This window comes from Pinus tabuliformis, chromosome J (genome assembly GCF_031772625.1).
Source record: "Pinus tabuliformis cultivar Carrire ecotype Pingquan chromosome J, CPIR1, whole genome shotgun sequence".
Lineage (NCBI taxonomy): Eukaryota > Viridiplantae > Streptophyta > Pinopsida > Pinales > Pinaceae > Pinus > Pinus tabuliformis.
This window is the reverse complement of record NC_142295.1, coordinates 1,024,500,827-1,024,519,243: the sequence shown is the minus strand read 5'-3', so window position 1 is coordinate 1,024,519,243 and position 18,417 is coordinate 1,024,500,827. Positions and strand designations below refer to the sequence as shown.

General features: G+C 39.8%; 1 protein-coding gene across 1 annotated transcript; it reads left to right on the top strand.

Annotated features, from left to right (window-relative positions):
• Window positions 1-15,846: 15,846 nt before the first annotated feature.
• Window positions 15,847-18,070, top strand: LOC149230348 (uncharacterized). Its single transcript, XM_089378949.1, has 2 exons — window positions 15,847-16,068; window positions 16,905-18,070. The coding sequence occupies exon 2, from the start codon at window positions 17,043-17,045 to the stop codon at window positions 17,523-17,525; it is 483 nt and encodes a 160-aa protein (XP_089235075.1). The 5' UTR covers window positions 15,847-16,068; window positions 16,905-17,042; the 3' UTR covers window positions 17,526-18,070.
• Window positions 18,071-18,417: the final 347 nt, after the last annotated feature.

The following is an 18,417-nucleotide window of genomic DNA, read 5'->3' as shown; positions in this document are numbered from 1 at the left end:
CCCGTCTTCCACAAACCTTCCTCTTCGAACATCAAAGATCCTGATTTCTTCACCTTCTCAGCATCAGGGGTCAGTTTCTGCACTTCCATTAGCTAGCAGCTCCACGATGGCCCAGTCTCCATGGAACAATCCTGGGGCGGTTTTAATGCCTCCACCCCTGAGCCCTATACCGGCCCATCCAGAGAAGTGGCTACCTAAATTCAACCCAGAAGCAGGTATGCTAGCCGAAGAACATATCAATAATTTCATGCTTTCTGTTAATCTCAACGGAGTTACTAACGAAGACGCTGTTGTCCGGCTCTTCCCTTATACAATGCAAGGAACGGCCGGGTCATGGTACTTTTCGTTACCTTCCGGATCCATCACAAGCTGGGACATTTTTCAAAGTCAGTTCCTCACTAAGTTTGGTGATGACCGATCTACGGCGACATTGATTAATGACCTATCTAATCTTAAGGCTGAGGCTAGAGAACCCATTAAAGACTTTAACTTACGGTTCAATAAGATCCTCAACAAAATCCCCGCTGCTTCACAACCCAGCGAGGAAGTAAGATGTGAATGGTACATCAAGGCTTTACCTCCAAACTTGGCTATCTTCGTAGATAGGGCAAACAAGACCACATTAGTTGACAACTTGACAGAAGCGTTAGCAGTGGAAAGACGCGTGGTAGCCCTAGAAAAGAGATCTGCTATAAAAGAACGCAAATCAAAGAAGATCTCTTTCAAAGAAGACACCAAGAAGAAGCAAATGAAAGATCCTTTCGATTTAGAAGGGTTACAAAAAGTGTTGAAAGCCATGTCCAATGAGATGGTCGATATCAAGAAACAAGTAGCAGAGACTTCTTCGAAAAAGCCCTTTAGGACTTTTAAAAGAAATCCTCCCATGGACGTAAAACCACCCAGTGTAGTCTCAAACGTTGAGTCTGAAGAAGACGAAGAAGAAGAGAATACCACTGAAGGGCAGACCGATGAGGAAGAAGTTGTAGAACTTCAAGGAATGTGGGATTTCATCCTCCCACAGGAAGAGGATCAAGAAGCATTTCATGTTAGCACGAGAAGCAAAAATCAGCTTGATCCTCCCCAAACTACCCCAAAACAAAAGGGTGCAAGCCCTGCAACAAAAGAAAGGGTCGTAACCAAAAAGACAACTGCTAAAGCGACCCAGTTTAGCCCAGTCCAATCTGAACAAGCACCTCCATCAAGAACACTAATAGTGTCGGATGAAATGGATTATAACATCATTGACGACATGAAGAAGACTAGGGCTAATATCACTCTGTATGAATTGAGTAAACTGAAACACCAGCAGAAAATCATGATGAAAGAATTACATGCTGTGCCTACCACATCTTTACCTACATTTGTGGCTTCCCACAATCTGGGAAGACCTCCAACCAATACGATAAATAAAATTGATCCAATTGACATCGCCTTGATTGGAGGAAGATCAAGGTCTCATACTCCTCCTTTTCTTCTCACATATGAAATCTTCAACAAAAACGTGCACAATTGCTTGGTCGATTCTGGTGCTTCAACGAATATTTTACCCAGGTCAATATGTGCCAAATTGAATGTGCAACCTCAAAAATCTGAAGTACGCATAGTTCAACTTGATCGATCCCAGGTCGAAGGGATTGGTGAACTTAATCAGGTGACCATAAGATTGTCGTCTAACCCAAAAGTGTGTCAGGTTATCGACATTCTGGTAGCTGATATCCCTGAGTTCTATGGCTTTATTCTTAGCAGGGATTGGTCGGAGAAACTCCACGGATATTTCTCAACCGACTGGTCGCACATGTGGTTACCATCCAACGGTAAACCAAATCAGATAAACGTTGAACGAGAGTTGCACCAAAAATACATAGTGACAGAACTAGAAGGAGAAAATGAAGCCATCACATACAATAGTAGCATTGTAGGCAATTACGCAATAGATTCTTTCCTAGGCAATTTCAGTGCTCATATTTCGCCATACTTAGAGAATTCAGTTTTATCCCAAGTTGAAAATTTCTCCCAAACTGATGACTCAAAATGTTTTAGTTTTTTAGATAATTCTGTAAATACGTCTTTATTTTGGAAATTATATTTTGATGGATCTAAATTCAACGAGGGGGCAGGAGCAGGATGCGTTCTGATCAACCCAGACGGGAACAAGATTATGCTCACATGCAGACTTGAGTTCGATTGCACGAACAACACAGCGGAGTACGAAGCCTTGGTTCAAGGCCTATACAAAGCAATCGGATTGAATGTTAAGTATCTTCAAGTCTTTGGAGATTCTGAGATCGTCGTAAAACAGGTACGTAACACCATACATTGCCTGTCTAGTCATTTAAAGCATTATCAATCGTTAGTGCAAGATCTCACTGCACATTTCATAGCATTTAAGATCTCGTCAATTCCAAGAATTCAAAACGCAAGCGCAGACCTGTTAGCTAACGTAGCCTCTCGACTTATCCCTTCCGAAGATTTTAGTCCTGATAGGTTTTCAATAGAATTAATTTTTAAACCTTCCATTCCTGACAATATCACCAACTGGAGAGTGTTCAACGACGACCCAGACATCGTAAGTTTCCTCACCTCTGAAGGATCCTACACAAACCAGATAGTTGACGAAGACTGTCATGATCACCAAATACAACAAAGTAGCACTGATAATGCTATACCCAAATCGGTGGTCAAATTAGAAGACTTATATGACTTGAAAAGTCGGTTCAAAAGGTCGGCTAATGCCAAGCTTTATAGTTCAACTCTGAACTACGAATCAGTCAACCTAGGAACCGACGAAAAGACGCAAAACGTTAATCTAGGCCAGGGCTTAGCCCCTGAAGAAAAATCAGCATATATCCGCCTTCTGAGACAGTACAAAAACGTTTTTGCCTGGAACTACGATGAGCTGAAGAATTACAACACTTCCATCATTCAGCATGTTATCCCTATGACTGACAACGAGAGACCTGTCTAGCAGAAGCTCAGAAAAATACACCCTAACCTAGAAAACCAGATAAAAACTGAGCTTAATAAGTTGTTGAGAGCCAGAATAATCTTCCCCGTTAGGTATTCCAAATGGGTATCCAATATGGTGCCCGTTAGGAAGAAAAACGGAGACATTAGAATCTGTATCGACTTCCGAAATCTCAACAAAGCCTGTCAGAAAGATAACTTTCCCCTCCCACCTATGGAGCAAATTCTACAGGCAGTAGCAGGCTCAGAATTAATGTCATTCCTGGATGGATTTTCAGGATACAATCAAGTACTGGTGCATCCCGATGATCAGTTAAAGACTACGTTCCGAACCAAGTGGGGCACTTATGCATATCGGAAGATGCCATTTGGTCTGATCAACGCCGGAGCTACCTTTCAGAGAGCCATGGACATCGCGTTTAAAGGATTGGTCAATAAATCAGTAGTGATTTATCTGGATGATATAACAGTGTACTCCAGAAAACGAAACAACCATCTCCAAGATTTGAAGCAAATCTTTCAAAGATGCTTGAGGTATGGGATTTCGCTCAATCCAAAGAAATATTTCTTTGCATTAAGCGAAGGGAAATTGCTCGGATTCATAGTATCTAAATTTGGTATTCACATAGAACCCGACAGAATCAAGGAAATTTCCGAAATATCCATACCTCATAACAAGAAAGCCATGCAATCCTTCCTTGGACAGATCAATTTTGTCAAAAGATTTGTCCCGGATTTTTCACGTATTATTTCACCCTTACAAAAAATGATAAAAAAGAATTCAAATTTCAAATGGGGTCTAGACGAGCACGAAGCATTCAACTTAATCAAACAAGCCATCATCAACGCTCCATCTTTGGCTACCCCAAATTTTTCAGAACCTTTCATCTTATACACGTTTGCCTCAGAAAAATCTTATGCTGCGATTTTAACTCAAGCAAATCACGAAAAGGTAGAAGCCCCAATCGCATTCTTTAGCTCGAACTTACAAGGTGTTGAACTCAATTATTCTGACGTCGAGAAACAGGCATATGCCATTTTCAAAGCAATCAAATATTTCAGACCTTTCTTGCTAAAAGCCCATACCAAAGTCATAGTACCGTTTCCAGCGGTAAGAAACCTCCTGATACAGAAGGATGTGGGCGAGAAGAGAGCGAATTGGATCACCGCCTTACAAGAATACGACCTTGAGATCAAATCGGCACACATCGTAAGAGGCCAAGGCTTTTGCAAGATGTTAGCTGGAGCATCGCAAATCCCTGAGAACTCGTCTGAAGAGGTACACACGTATGAGGTAAGCCTAAACGACTCAGAATCATTATATGCTGACACCATTTATTTTCTTAAGAACGGGTATGCTCCATCACGTCTGGATCATACCAAGAAAAGAGCTCTGAGATTAAAAGCTAAACAATACCAGCTCATAAATGATGTCCTGTTTAAAAGGAATTACGATTCTGTACTTCTTAGGTGTCTTGAGAAAACTGAAGCCGAAAAGGTTTTGCAGGAACTTCATGATGGACCAGCAGGTGGACACTATGCCGGAGATGCGACTACACACAAAATCTTGCGTGCAGGATATTATTGGCCCACGCTGTTCAAAGACTCATACAATTACGTAAGGAAATGCCAAGTCTGCCAGACTGCTGCAGGAAAACAAAGGAAAGAGTCCACGCTACTACAACCGGTCAACATCGACCAACCATTCAGTCAATGGGGCTTGGACATAATAGGTGAGATCGTTCCTCACTCTTCTAAGCAGCATAAGTATATCCTTACAGCAACTGATTATTTTACCAAATGGGTAGAAGCAGTTCCTCTCAAGACAGTTCATTCTGAAAACATTATTGAATTCATAGACCAATTTATCATAACTAGGTTTGGATTGCCAACGGCCTTAATGTTTGATAACGCTTCGTATTTTTCTGGAAATGCTATGACTGAGTTTGCGCTCAAAAGAGGGTTCAAACTGAAATATTCTGCCAACTACTATCCGCAAGGTAATGGATTGGCTGAATCAACAAACAAGAACCTAATCAGAATTATTAAAAGAACAGTCGACCAAAACCAAAAGAATTGGCACAAAGCGCTGGTAAATGCTTTATGGGCCGATAGAATCACAAAGAAAGCTTCGATCGGCACTTCTCCCTTTAATTTAGTTTACAGGCGGGAAGTGGTTCTTCCGACTCACTTAGTCATTCCCTCTTTGTCTTTAGTGCAGTACATTGATGAAGTACCTACTTCCTCATTACAATTAAGACAAATGGAAATAATCAAACTAGAAGAACAAAGAGAACAAGCTAGGAAAACCCATGCACATCACCAAGCGCTAATAAAATCTTCTTTTGACTCAAGCATCATAACCAGAAAAAACTTTCAGATGGGTGATTTAGTTTTGAAATGGGATAAGGCACATGAAGAAAAGGGCAAACATACGAAATTCCAGAAGCTGTGGCTTGGCCCTTTTCAGATTTTAGAAGTCGTAGGCCCATCCACATTCGTGTTGCAGGATCTGGCAGGTAGGAGAGATTCTTTACCTGTCAATGGATTGATTCTTAAATTATATTTTCCATAGAAGAGAAATTCTTCTAATTTTTGTAGGATAGATTTAGTTTTTATATTTCATTTTGTTTTGTTTTTCTCTTTTTGATGAATAAAACCCGTTGTAGATGATCATGTGAAAAGGATTCATGAAAAGAGCACGCCAATTCTCTATCAGATTTTGATTTCGCTTGTACAAATAGCAAAATTTTTGAAAATTCTGAATTTTATTATTAACAAATAGAGTTAACTTCACCTTGATTACGATATTAGTTTCAACCTCAAAGAACTTTGACGAAGGCAACCTTTGGTGAAAAAATTGTTTTGTATCAGCACCATGAAAGGTATCATCAATAATAAAATAAGTACTCTCTGCAAAGCTGTTGTTTTCAAAAAACTCTATTATTGTCGTCCAGAGCTTTCTTAAGGAAAAACAATGACTTCCTCCCTGCTAAAAGGGAATTGCAGCATTCAGAGAAATAATCCAAGCAAAACACTATATCTCAAAGAATAAGAGGTCTCATCACGAGCCGGCTTATCATGATCACAAATATTATAACTTGCTGACTTTGCCAATACTGTCTGTCAAAACAGGGCAACGACTTAAGATTGTTGCAATCAAAAGACAAGAGGTCTCATCACGAGCCGGCTTGTTCAGCAAAAGTGTAAATCAAGTGAATGACTATGTCATAATTTGGCCACCAAACCAAGACATTGTTCTTTAGAGAATTAAAAAAGGAAAAGTGTGTCAAAAAGGATTTTTCTCTGGAATGTTGCGAGTAACCTCAAGCAGGAAAAAGGATCATTGCTGGATAACATGGTAACCCTGTCGAGGCTATGGACGCTTGCGGGCAGCAGAGGCTCTACCTACGACAAATGAGTATACTTTTAAACCAGTACGCAGAGAAGACCTTATTTTATCTTTAATCAAGACCAAGTAATGTCTGGTGCGAATGCAAGAAAAAGCCTGAGGAAGTAAGCAATTGAGATTAAAAAAGGTTGAGACAAAGTATCGTTGACAAGGTGAGGGGTAGTCTACTCTATCTGTTCATAACAAAATTTAGACATATAAGAATTTTGCTGTTTCGGAAGTGAACGGTCAATAGAAATGCAGAGATAACTGGTTCTTCACAGTGAATCGCCATTGTTGTGGTCACTAACAACCCCCCTCTTCGTTTGATATTAGTAATAACATCAAGCAAAGGGGGACCCTTAGCCAAAAATCCACAAAATATTTTTGTTTAAAAAATTATTTTGTATCAGCTCCCTAAAAGATATATCGCGTCGCAACGGAAAAAGGAGCGCTTGCCCAAAGTGCATAAATACACTAAAAAGGAGCGACGCGAGAACCCATCGCATCGCGTGCATTAAGAGCGTTTGAAAAAGGAGAACCTAAAGAAATGCCGACGGCCGATATGCGACGTCGCACGTCGCAATGCCACACGAGTAGCACAAAATGACAAAGTGAAAACCTTGCGATGTTGCGATCTGCGATCTGCGACCATGCAAAGCTGCGATCTGCGATATTAGCGATCTGCGATCTGCGATCTACGATAACACTTAATAACGTCGCAGCCATCGATACTGTGATACCAATCGCAGAAAAAACTCATCGCAAGAATTCTCTGACATACACGGTAGATCCAAATTTGAAAGCGCGCCTTAAGGGAAATTAATGACCGCATGCTCGAATATCCAGAAATGATTGCATCGCATTTATCGAAGAGTCAAGTTATGATGAATGTCATTAATTTCGCATTCATTAGAATTTAATGCTTTCATGTCAATCTTTTTGTCATTTCCCTTCTTCTTTGTGTAAACTGCAAGACATGCAACTGATATAAATCTATATGCAGGAAACATCTAAGGAGAAGGGAAGAGCGCCAATAAGACAACAGAGAGAAGATGCCTCCGCAATTGGATGCCGCATGCAGTAGAACCGCGGATTCCAGAGTATCGCCCAACAGGCACTGATGAAAATAGACTGTCCAAGACTCAGAGTCAAAGGCGCACAAAAGCAGCGTGTTTACAAAAGATCCTGAAGCTCAGACTTGGTAAAGCATAGAAAGAAGCGCAAGAGAAGAAAGACGCTCCAGAAAAGCCTGGAACAAAGAACGGAAACAGTTCTCGAAACAGGGGATTGTCCATACAGCGCGACTTCTAACTCATTGAGTCATTCGCACGACCGGAAACCGAAATAGCAACAACAAAATCAGTTCGAAAAGAAACTGGGTTGTACTAAGTGTGCGCACAACGAATACACCCAGCTAGAGAAAGGTTTTCGAAAATATCTTCTAATCTAACAGAAAGAGGTGCCAGCGCTTGTTGTTTCTAATTTTCAAGCTCGAACAAAAGGAAAGGACAACCAGCCGACTCTTTCAGGGCGAACAGCGCATTGCTTACAGCACTAAGGAGCAGATACAGAAACGGTTAGAAATTAGATTCAGTTTTTAGAAATAAATTTGTTTTTAGTAAAAGGGCGGTCATTTGAAGCCGTTCCCTGAATTTGTGTAAAGTAAAATTAGTCGGTTACTAGTATTTAACCCTTCTCGTTGCATTGGAGAAGGGTCCGAAATTTTGTCAAAAAACTTGTCCTCAGAACATGCACTTTTGCACCCTCGGAGGGGGTTTTTGATGAATGGACGGATCAAGATTTATTTATGTTTGCATTTTAATACCTGCTACTGATGTTGCACTTCTGTACTCTTAGTAGGCATTAGAAGCAAGTAGAAATAGATCATTATTGCTTAAAGTCTGTAAGTTTAAAACCAGTCATAAATGGTACTTTTATCTCTTGACTAGTTTCTGCTCGCATTCTTAGAGTAATATACAACTGATGTTATTTATATGTTAACGTATGAATGAGTGGACTACCATTTGGCACTTTTGTATGGTGGAGTCATTGATTTGTGCTTAATACATGAATAGTTGATTATGCAATACGTTGTTCACAACCGTTTTGCTTGACTTCTTACGCAAGATGGTTCATCTTAATTGATTTATATTCTCATGATAGCTGAATAATCTTCATTACCAATTATTCTGTGAAATCTTTCTAGATTGCATAATGGAAAAATTCTGTCCCGGGTTAGTGTAGATTAGATGTATTGTTTTTGTTAGCTTAAAGTAGTATAAAGTCATTTCAGAATTTAGAATTAGATTAGTTAAGGAATAATTACAGATTTTCTACTATCATTTTCTACACACACACATCACCATTTTCTACACACACACACACCCCTTAGAACGGGAAGCTGGTCCCGTCATCCCCAGTCGGACCCGCTACACCAAACGGGCACGGAGCCACCAACCAGGTTCCCGACCGGGTGGGTATCCCCCTTGTTGTTGACCCGATTTCGGGGCCCTCAACAGAAAGTAACATGATTCTCTGCTGCACACAATTCTGATATGGTGGTACCTGATGTCGATGTGCTTGGATCTATCATGAATACTGGATTAGCCGAGAGTTTAATGCAACACTGGTTATCACAATAAATCACAGTAGGCTCCAAGTGTGACCCGAACAACCTGACCAGGATCTTCCTCATCCATATAGCCTCGCATGCAGCCAAACTTGCTGCCATATACTCGGCCTCTGCTAAACTGAGTGCCACAGATCTTTGCTTCCTGCTGGTACCAAGAAATTGCTGTCAACCCGGTACTGAAGATCCCTCCAGATGTGCTCTTTCTGTCCGTTGGGCTCCCTACCCAATCTGCATCCGTGAAGCCACATAGCTTCACCTCATCCTCCTGTCTGTACCACAATCCATATCCCGATGTGCCTCTGAGATAACGCAATACATGCTTGCCTGCCTTCCAGAAGAGCTTGGTTGGCTTAACCATAGCTTGTGAAAGCTGGTTAACGGCATAGCAAATATCGGGTCGTGTATTGACCAGATAAATAAGCAACCCCACCAAATGTCGATAAACAGTACCATCCACTACCTCCGCTGAAGTAGCATCCTCCTTCCTCCAACCTTCAAGAACAGGAGTATCAACAGGCTTGTAGCCATGCATGTTGAACTTCTCCAGTATCTCCCGGGCATACTTACCTTGAGAAACAAATAGTCCATCATTGCGCTGCCAAATTTCCAATCCCAGGAAATAAAGAAGGAGGCCTAAGTCCTTCATCTCAAACTCTCTAGCAAGATCCTCCTTGCATGAAAGTATCAACAGCTCATCTCCCGTCAAAATCAAATCATCTACATAAAGTAGAATGATCAGCAACTTACCCTCCACCACAATCTAGTATAGGTTAGGATCCACCTCACTCTTGGAGAATCCAAGTCTGGTGAAATAATCGTCTATCCATGTGTACCAAGCACGAGGTGATTGTTTCAACCCATACAACGCTCTCTTGAGCCTGCACACATGCGACTCACTGCTGAAGATCTCGAAACCTTCGGGCTGCTCTATGTACACCTCCTCCTCAATGACTCTGTTGAGGAACGCAGTCTTCACATCCATCTGATCGATGTGCCACGCCATCTACGCTGAGAGAGCAAGAATCGTCCGTATGGAAGAATACCTTGCGACAGGTGCAAAGGTCTCCTCATAATTGATCCCCTCTATCTGTGAGAAGCCTCAGGCAACAAATTTTGCCTTGTACTTCTCCACACTCCCGTCAGCTACCTGCTTCACTTTGTAGATCCATCTTGAACCCACCACTGATTTCCCCTCCGGTCTTGGGACAATCTCCCATGTACTGTTTCTAACAATTGAATCATACTCTTCCACCATGGCATCTACCCATGCGGGATCCTCCACATCTTCCTCGAAAGAGGATGGCTCAGTCACGACACATTTTATCATAAGAGCCATATATCCAGTGTACCGATTAGGTGACTGTCTCTGTCTGCGATGTGCTGTAGGTGGTCCTACAACCTTCTCTGCATCTTAAGCCAGACACTCAGCTTCTGTAGTGCGCTTTCGCCCTCTGATGGTTGGTGCTACATGAGTGGTCTCTTCCACTCCATGAACTTCATCTTGTGGCTGATCCACATCCTGAAGCTCATCCGTAGGAACTAATAGCTCCTCATCTGCATGCAAGTGTGGCTCCCTCTCAAGCGAACACTTCATGGCTTTCTCCTCCTGAAATTTGATATCCCGTCACACAACAGTCTTGCGACTGTCTGGCAAATACACACAATAGTTGTGAGGCGTATCAATGTACCCCACAAATATCCCAACCTCTGCGGTCGGCTCCAACTTCTTCCTGGCATCCTTCGTCACATGCATGTAAACAGGAGAACCAAAAATCCTCAAATGGGAAATATCAGGCCTCTTACTAGAATAAGCCTCCTCGGGTGTACTCATGCCAAGTATCTTGTGAGGACAACAGTTATGCACACATACTACAGTATTGCATGCCTTCGCCCACAAGTGAAGGGGTAGGCCCTGATCATGAAACATCGCCTGTGCAGCACCCACGATCATTCTGTTCTTCCGCTCAGCAACCCCGTTCTGCTGTGGGTTATGGGGAGCTATGAGCTCTCTTCGAATCCCTTCTGTGTTGCAGAAGTCCTTGAACTCGCCAGAGATGAATTCACCACCATTGTCGCTCCTAAGAGCCTTCACCTTCTTCCCCGATTCCTTCTCGACCAGTGCTTTGAACTCACAGAACTTTGAGTATGTCTCGCTCTTCTTCTGCATGAAGAAGATCCAGCACTTTCGAGAGAAATCATCAACAAAGATCACATAGTACTTGTGCTTTGCTGTCGAAGCTACTGAGAAAGGTCCACACACGTCTGTGTGAATTCTCTCAAGGATCATCGTGGCATGACTATCCTTCTCGTGAAAGGTGGCTTTCACAAATTTTCCCAAAGTACACCCCTTGCACTGATCTGACTGCGCAAGAGTGCCTTTAGGAAGCCCAGTAGAAATCTGCTGCAGTATCTTCAAGGCTCCATGGTGAAGGTGGCCCAATCTCTGGTGCCACAGCTCGCCATCATCCCGGCTCACCAATCCTTCTACCTTGCATGCCATTGTTGCGCAGTCATCTACATGCAATTGATAAAGGTTCTTGACTCGAACCCCTATCTTTCGGGTTTCTCCAGTTGTCTTACTACGCAGGAAAGCCTTTCCCTCGCTGAAGACAACATCATATCCCTTGTCTTCTAACATCGCCACAGAGATAAGATTCTTCTTCAATCCTGGAACATGCATCACTTCCTTCAATACAAAGGGTTTACCGGACTCCCTCTCAAAGGAAATGGTACCGATACCAGTCACATTGTATCTACCATCATCATCCATCTCGATGTGCACTCCAAGATCTTTCTCATCCAGATCAGAAAACAAATCTCGATCTCCTGTCATGTGAAAAGACGCACCACTGTCCAAGAACCATACCGATCCCATCACACTTGATACCAAGCATGCGATCAGCAAAAAATCCAGCTCAAACTGCGAGGCTAAGGCCTCTCTCGCTGCAGATCCAGCAGCTTGCTTATTTTTCTTCTTCTGCGGACAATTTGTGGCATAATGTCTGTGCTGGTGACAGTGAAAGCACTTCACCTTGGACATGTCCTGCTTCTTTCCTTTTGCACCAGAATGAGAAGCTTTCTTGTTCTTCCCCTTCTTTGCTTTGGCAGCTAAAGCGCAATTTTCTTCATCAGATGCCTTTGATGAAGATCCGTCCCTAGTATTCCGCCCGATCTCCTCTTGCACAAGATCAGACCAAAGTCTCTCCCATCCTGGCAATTTCTCCCAACCATTGACAAACTCCTGATAGGAATGCCAACTCTTCGGAAGACCAAGGAGAGCCAAGCTCACCAAGTCCTCATCATCAACAGTCACCCCCACACTTCCCAGCTCATCCCGCCATTGGGTGAACTTTGTGAGATACTTGGGCATACTGTCTCCTTTCTCACACTTAATGTTTCTGAGTTTATCCTTGAGCGTCAACTTCCTTTGGTCACTCTTGCTTTGGAATAAATCTGTCAATGCTTTCGACATCAAGTATGGAGAAGCCTTTCCATGCAGGCTGGATACAATGTGATCCTTCATGCCCTCCAACAGAATCCTTCAACACCTTGCTGTCTTCTTTTGGCAAGCCTCAACTTGAGCAGCATCAGTAGGCTTTGGGACCTCAGCATCTATGAACTCCTTCAACCCATTGTCATCTAACACCACCTCCATCCTGTCTTTCCATGCAATATAATTCGAGTTGCCTTCAAGGGCATACTCCAATTGCAATCCGTTGAAAGACATTTCAACTTCGACACCAAGAAAACACTGATGCAAATTCGAATTCCACCAGCTCAAAACTCAACCGCTTCTGATCTAAAATTCGTGAGAACAAAGTATTTCTCGTACAGAGATTGACTGTATGGGCATTTACCAGATATCTCACCTTCCAAAAGAAGGATGAATCCAGAGGCTACCTGGCCTGATTACAGACTCTGCCTGAAGAAATAAAATGTAATCTCTTTCTAAATAACAGATCTGATGATCAACTTCGCTCTGATACCATGTAGAAATTTGAATAATATAACACTTATTCACAGAGATTATCCTGATTATACACTATTTGCGGAATGCATGCATAATACATAACCTCCTCTACATTGATCGTCAATTTGCGGAATTGAAAAACAATCGCATGCGCACATTGAAACATCAATCACACATATCAACACAGTATGTAATGGGGAAAGCATACGGTTGAAAACCCCCAGCTATCTGTATATTATAATGATAGAACATGTAACAATACATAGTACAATACTCCTCACAAGTACTCAGTACTATCTCCACATGCTACACACAAACTAGCTCAGATCTGAACAAATCACAGGTTCAAATCTCCTCCACTGTTTGCCTGCCTCTACTGCACAATCCAAGTTGATAATAGATCAGATCCAAGTTCAAATTCCCTTGGCTTGTACTGCGCAATCCTCATTGGCAATCTCAATCAATGATTGTGCAATTCTCATGCACAGCTATAGTCACAACTAATAGTAGTCTCACCCTTTCACCCACCTCTAACACTTGTCTCCACTGAACTATCCATGCATTGAGTTAACTGATGTATTCTTTAGTTGATTTATGAGTTAATAATTAGTGAATTAATTAATAATTAATTCACATCACTGATCACTAGTGTATTTAGCAGTTAGACTAAATACAACTAGTTCAACTAAGTCAAACTGAACACAACTCCATCAACTCCTCAATCAACTCCACCAAACTCAATCACTTGAGTTCTAACTGAAGTCCATCATGCAATAGCTCAACTAACCCATAGGAAAAGCGTATTTCCTTCTGGCAATTGCATGTGCCACATTTGTAGCTCGAACTGAAGTGCTGCAAGAGGATAAGATAATGTTTATAGTCCAAATATTATTAAGAGCTAATAATATTCGACTGTTCTATTTTTTGACTGACAGTCTAAAAATAGACTCCGCCCATATGTCTAAAAATAGAAGTCCATCTATTTTTTACCAACATGACCAATCATCCATAAATAGCATCCTGCAAGTCATAGACCATGATCCATATGTCTAAAAATAGACTTTGCGCCAAAAATAGCCTGTGGGCCCACTTAGTGAAGGCGACTTCTTTTCACTAAGCTCCATCATCTTGTTGCATTTTCAACAAGGGAACCAAAGTTTTCACTCAGGATGCCTCATTTGGGCAACGATGATTTTATCATTAAATTTATTATGAAATAATATTTAAACCAAATGATTTTATCTTCTTTATGGGTGGGAAGAATATGCCAGGAAATATATTTTGAATTTAATTATTTTTATTAAAAAATTTGTTTTACAATTTAATACAGGAGATGTTGTCACATTAATGTATTATATATATTTTATTAAAAAAAAAGTATAAATTTGTTTATGTGCACATACATTAACATGATTTTTTGGTAGAATGATCATATGAGGAAGATTTCTTCATATGTATTAATATGGAAGACTAGAATATTAATAGAGATAATTTCTATGCTAATCTAATAGTGAACAATTAGTCACATAAAACAGTGCAATAACAAAATTGAATTCTTATTAATATTAAAATAAGTTTTCAAAATTTTCTTTTCAATAATCATGATTAAAAATGAAAGTTAAAATGTTTTCATTTTTATAGGTATTATATTATTGTAATTAAAAAAAACCAATAAAATTTTAAGAATGAAATGTGAAAAATATTATAATGTATTTATTACATGTAATTTAAGGAAAAAAGCAAATACAAATGTGAATTGTTTAACATGGAAAGAACATTATAATAATTACACCCCAGATGTAATCTAGAGTTGAGAGACATCAAATCTCTTTGTAAATAGTCAAATTTTGAATTCAAAAATATATTTACACCACAAAAAAATTGATTTTTCTTAATAATCCAAAATTAAAATAAATCTAAATTAATCTTTTTAAAATTTGCATATTAATAAACAAATCTATATTTTATATGAACTTTATATTATAAAAATATAAACCTTATACTAAAAAAATAATTTTCATCATTTTATTTAATATATACAAATTTTACTAGAGAATAGATTTTATATTATAAAAACATATTTTGATATATTACTATTTATATAACTAATTTTTTCAATGATATATTTTTCTACATTACTAATTTTCCAAGTTATAATAAGTTTTCGCACTATTTAAAAAAAAATACTCTTTAAAAATGGTTAAAATTCAAGTTTCATTACATTTAATGAAAAAGACTTTTACTCAATTAAAAGGGAAAAAAGCCAAATTAGTCTTGCACACCACCCAAATGATTTTAAATTATTTTAATAGGTACAATTTGATGATGTTTCCGCTTAGGTCAATCCAAGGGTCATAGTGGATGACCTACATATTAAATGTGGCGGGAGCAATTTTAAAGAAAAACTAATAACCAATTAATGAAAAACTAATTACGTTAGATCCCGCCAGTAACAAATATAATAAACTACAATATAAAATATTTAACCCCCTAAATTTTGAAAAATATTTATGTAAAACATCGACACTCTTTTGACTTTATTGTCACCGTATCCTACGACCCCTTGCCTCGGTATGCTACGAAGAGAAAGGGGTATATCACATACGATGTATACTCCTACCCACATGCAAAACGTTCGGCAAATAAAAAGCGATACGCTGCTCACATATCTTTCCAATTTCTTCCTCATAAAACAAATATTTATGAGAAAGAAAAACTTCTTCTCTCCAATCATTGAAATATTTTGCTATTTTTAATCTTTAAAATTGTATTTTTGATCTTTTGAGGCTTCTGGATACGGCGACTGGAGAATTCACACACGGAGATGAGATCAGATCGCCTTTCTGTCAAATTGCTGACTCAACAACTAAATCGTGTTCAGATTATTTGTGGAAAATCCTCACAACCTACGGAACCGCGTCCGACCTGCTTACTTCAGGAAAGAAGGTTGCTCCTCTTTTATCCCTTGAGGAATTCGGATCCTCAATAACTTCAATTCTGTCAATTTCCAGCCAAAATTGGCCATGAGTGTGTGGAACCACCACTCTGTGCTGCGTGAAATCCTCTACCGAAACGCAGGAACGCTCATTTAGGCCGACGATGTATCAGGTTTGGTCTCATCTGTTAAAATTTCATTTTGCGGGCAAAAAGCGTCAAATTAGCTAAATATATCGTGTTGTTTCATCAATATTGTTCTTATCGCAGAAATTTCGGCCGGTCTGGCCTAATTGTATCATTTATTACAGCATTTAGTTTATCTTTCAAAATTCTTGAATTGTTCAGAGTACCTTAACGGTACTATAGAGAAATATGGTGTAGAATAACAGTGAAATTAAGTCAATCTCTGTTTTCGCCGTAAATCTTGGTAAAATCCGTTTGAGACACCCTGCGTTTTGGAAAACAAGTTAGATTAGGGAGAGCTGCTGTCTTATTTATCGTGAAATCTCTTATTTTTGTCAGACTTCAGGTATTTTGACATTAAAGCTAAACGCAGCCTGCTATATTTTAATTTTTAAAGACGGAATCTGGTAAAGTTGTTCTAATTCTGAAGCGTAGAGAATATCATACTTACCAATAAATCTTAGAATACTAAAGAAGTGCAGACTCAGCTGTCTCTTTCACCGTAAAACTAGCTCTAATCCATAATATCGATATGCCATGTATATATAATTGTGCATTGCCGGCTTGTTTTCTTATGGAATCTGTGAAATTTGTTCAAAGGCGAGCCTGTTTTATATGATATTCTATGTTTTTCTTTGAGAGCTAAATGATCTTTAGGACCCCGAATTTAATTTAAGAAAAGGGAAAAAAGATTAAAATGTCATGCTTGCAAGATTTCCTTTCCATGGCCGATCATCTCCAAGATAGAGATTTGTTTCTGAAGATACCGGATTTTTTTAGTCTTTCCGGCTGTCTAAATCTATGTTTAACCTTCATTTTTGCAGCAATGCGGCGAAATTGCGAGTGGAAGATATACTCACTGGTTTGATGGCTTACACGGCATGGAGTCTTTCAGTTTTAGTTTCGAAAGTCTTTAGGGTGAACCTGTAAAGAAATTGGCCTCATAAGAGGCTTTTCACAATATGTCTCAGAAGGAATCGAGTTCGAAACCCGGGAGCGGTCGTGAGCAACCTTTTCTTACAAAGGAACATCGCCGTAGGGGGTTTGGTGAGGTTGCCGGCGGTACTGCCGCAGACTTCGCTGCCGTTTGTTGTTGCCCGTGCGTCTTGTTGCCTTTGGCCACTTTGGCCCTTGTGAAGTTGCCTGCAGGTTTGTGCAAGAAAACAGTAAAGAAAATCAAAAGAAAGATAGGAGCGAAGAAACGGTCACATGGAAAAACTGCCAACGATAAAGTACAAACTTTGTGGGAAGAGGCTTCCGTGGATTCGTCTAGGGACGAAATGTTGGGCTCAGATCATGAACGTGATATGGTAAACGTGCAAATTGTTTTCTCTAGAATCAGTACTGAGCAGAATTCCTGTAGAATCAGTACCGAGCAATGTTGGGAAGAGGTGACGGGGAAGAGTTATATAGGGTTTTGGAGAAATTATTCTTTCAAAGAGTAGAGGTCCTGGTTTTGTTTCAGGGACTACCTTCAAAGCACGGACCGTACCTACTACATAATTCTCTATTATGAAGACGAACGCTGTTGTGTCACGATTCCTTGGATTACATACGAGGGATTTGTTTCTTCGAATGCTGAAATAGAATTACATCGAATAAGGCCTCGTTTCGGATCTTTTCCACTTAACTCCATTGTTAAAATGTGGGAATTTGTACAGCAGAGTCAGTTATGCCATGTGTTGATGATGCCTGAAATTCGAAGGCAGCCGTTGGCAAATTGTTATTGCGATGAGTCATTGATATTGTTAACATAATTTTGGATAGAGGTTTGTGTGTGGAAGGTGTTTGCAGTCATTTCTGTGTGGATATTATAAAAATGCTATTGGAAGCTTGGAGTTCTTGTGAGTCACTTAGGATTCCTATGGCTTTCCCGGATTCTTCTTGTTTGCTTCGTTTGTTTTCTGGGTTGATAAGTTATGAATTGAAGATGCGTTTAAATTTAATGACAAATTTTATCACTGGAAAATGTCATCCAGAATAATTGCTATTTTGTATTAGTGTTTGAACACGATGTCTGGATGGGGTTTGGTATTTAGTATACTATATTCGAATAGTGGTAAAGCTGAGGTGGTTTGAGTTGTATTCTAGCAATCCACATAAGCAGCCGAAGTAAAATTTGCAGTATTGGATATTGAAGATAACAGTGAAAATGATGTGCTTTTTGACAATGGGAACTGGTTTTCCATTTTTAAATGTTCATGTCTGTCTGTTAAGACTTGAAAGTAATACAAATATAATCGCACTATGTTTGCGGAAATATTCATACTGAAAGAATTAGCTGGGTTTAACTAGAATTAATTATGCAACTTTAGGATAATGTTTTAATAAAAAACT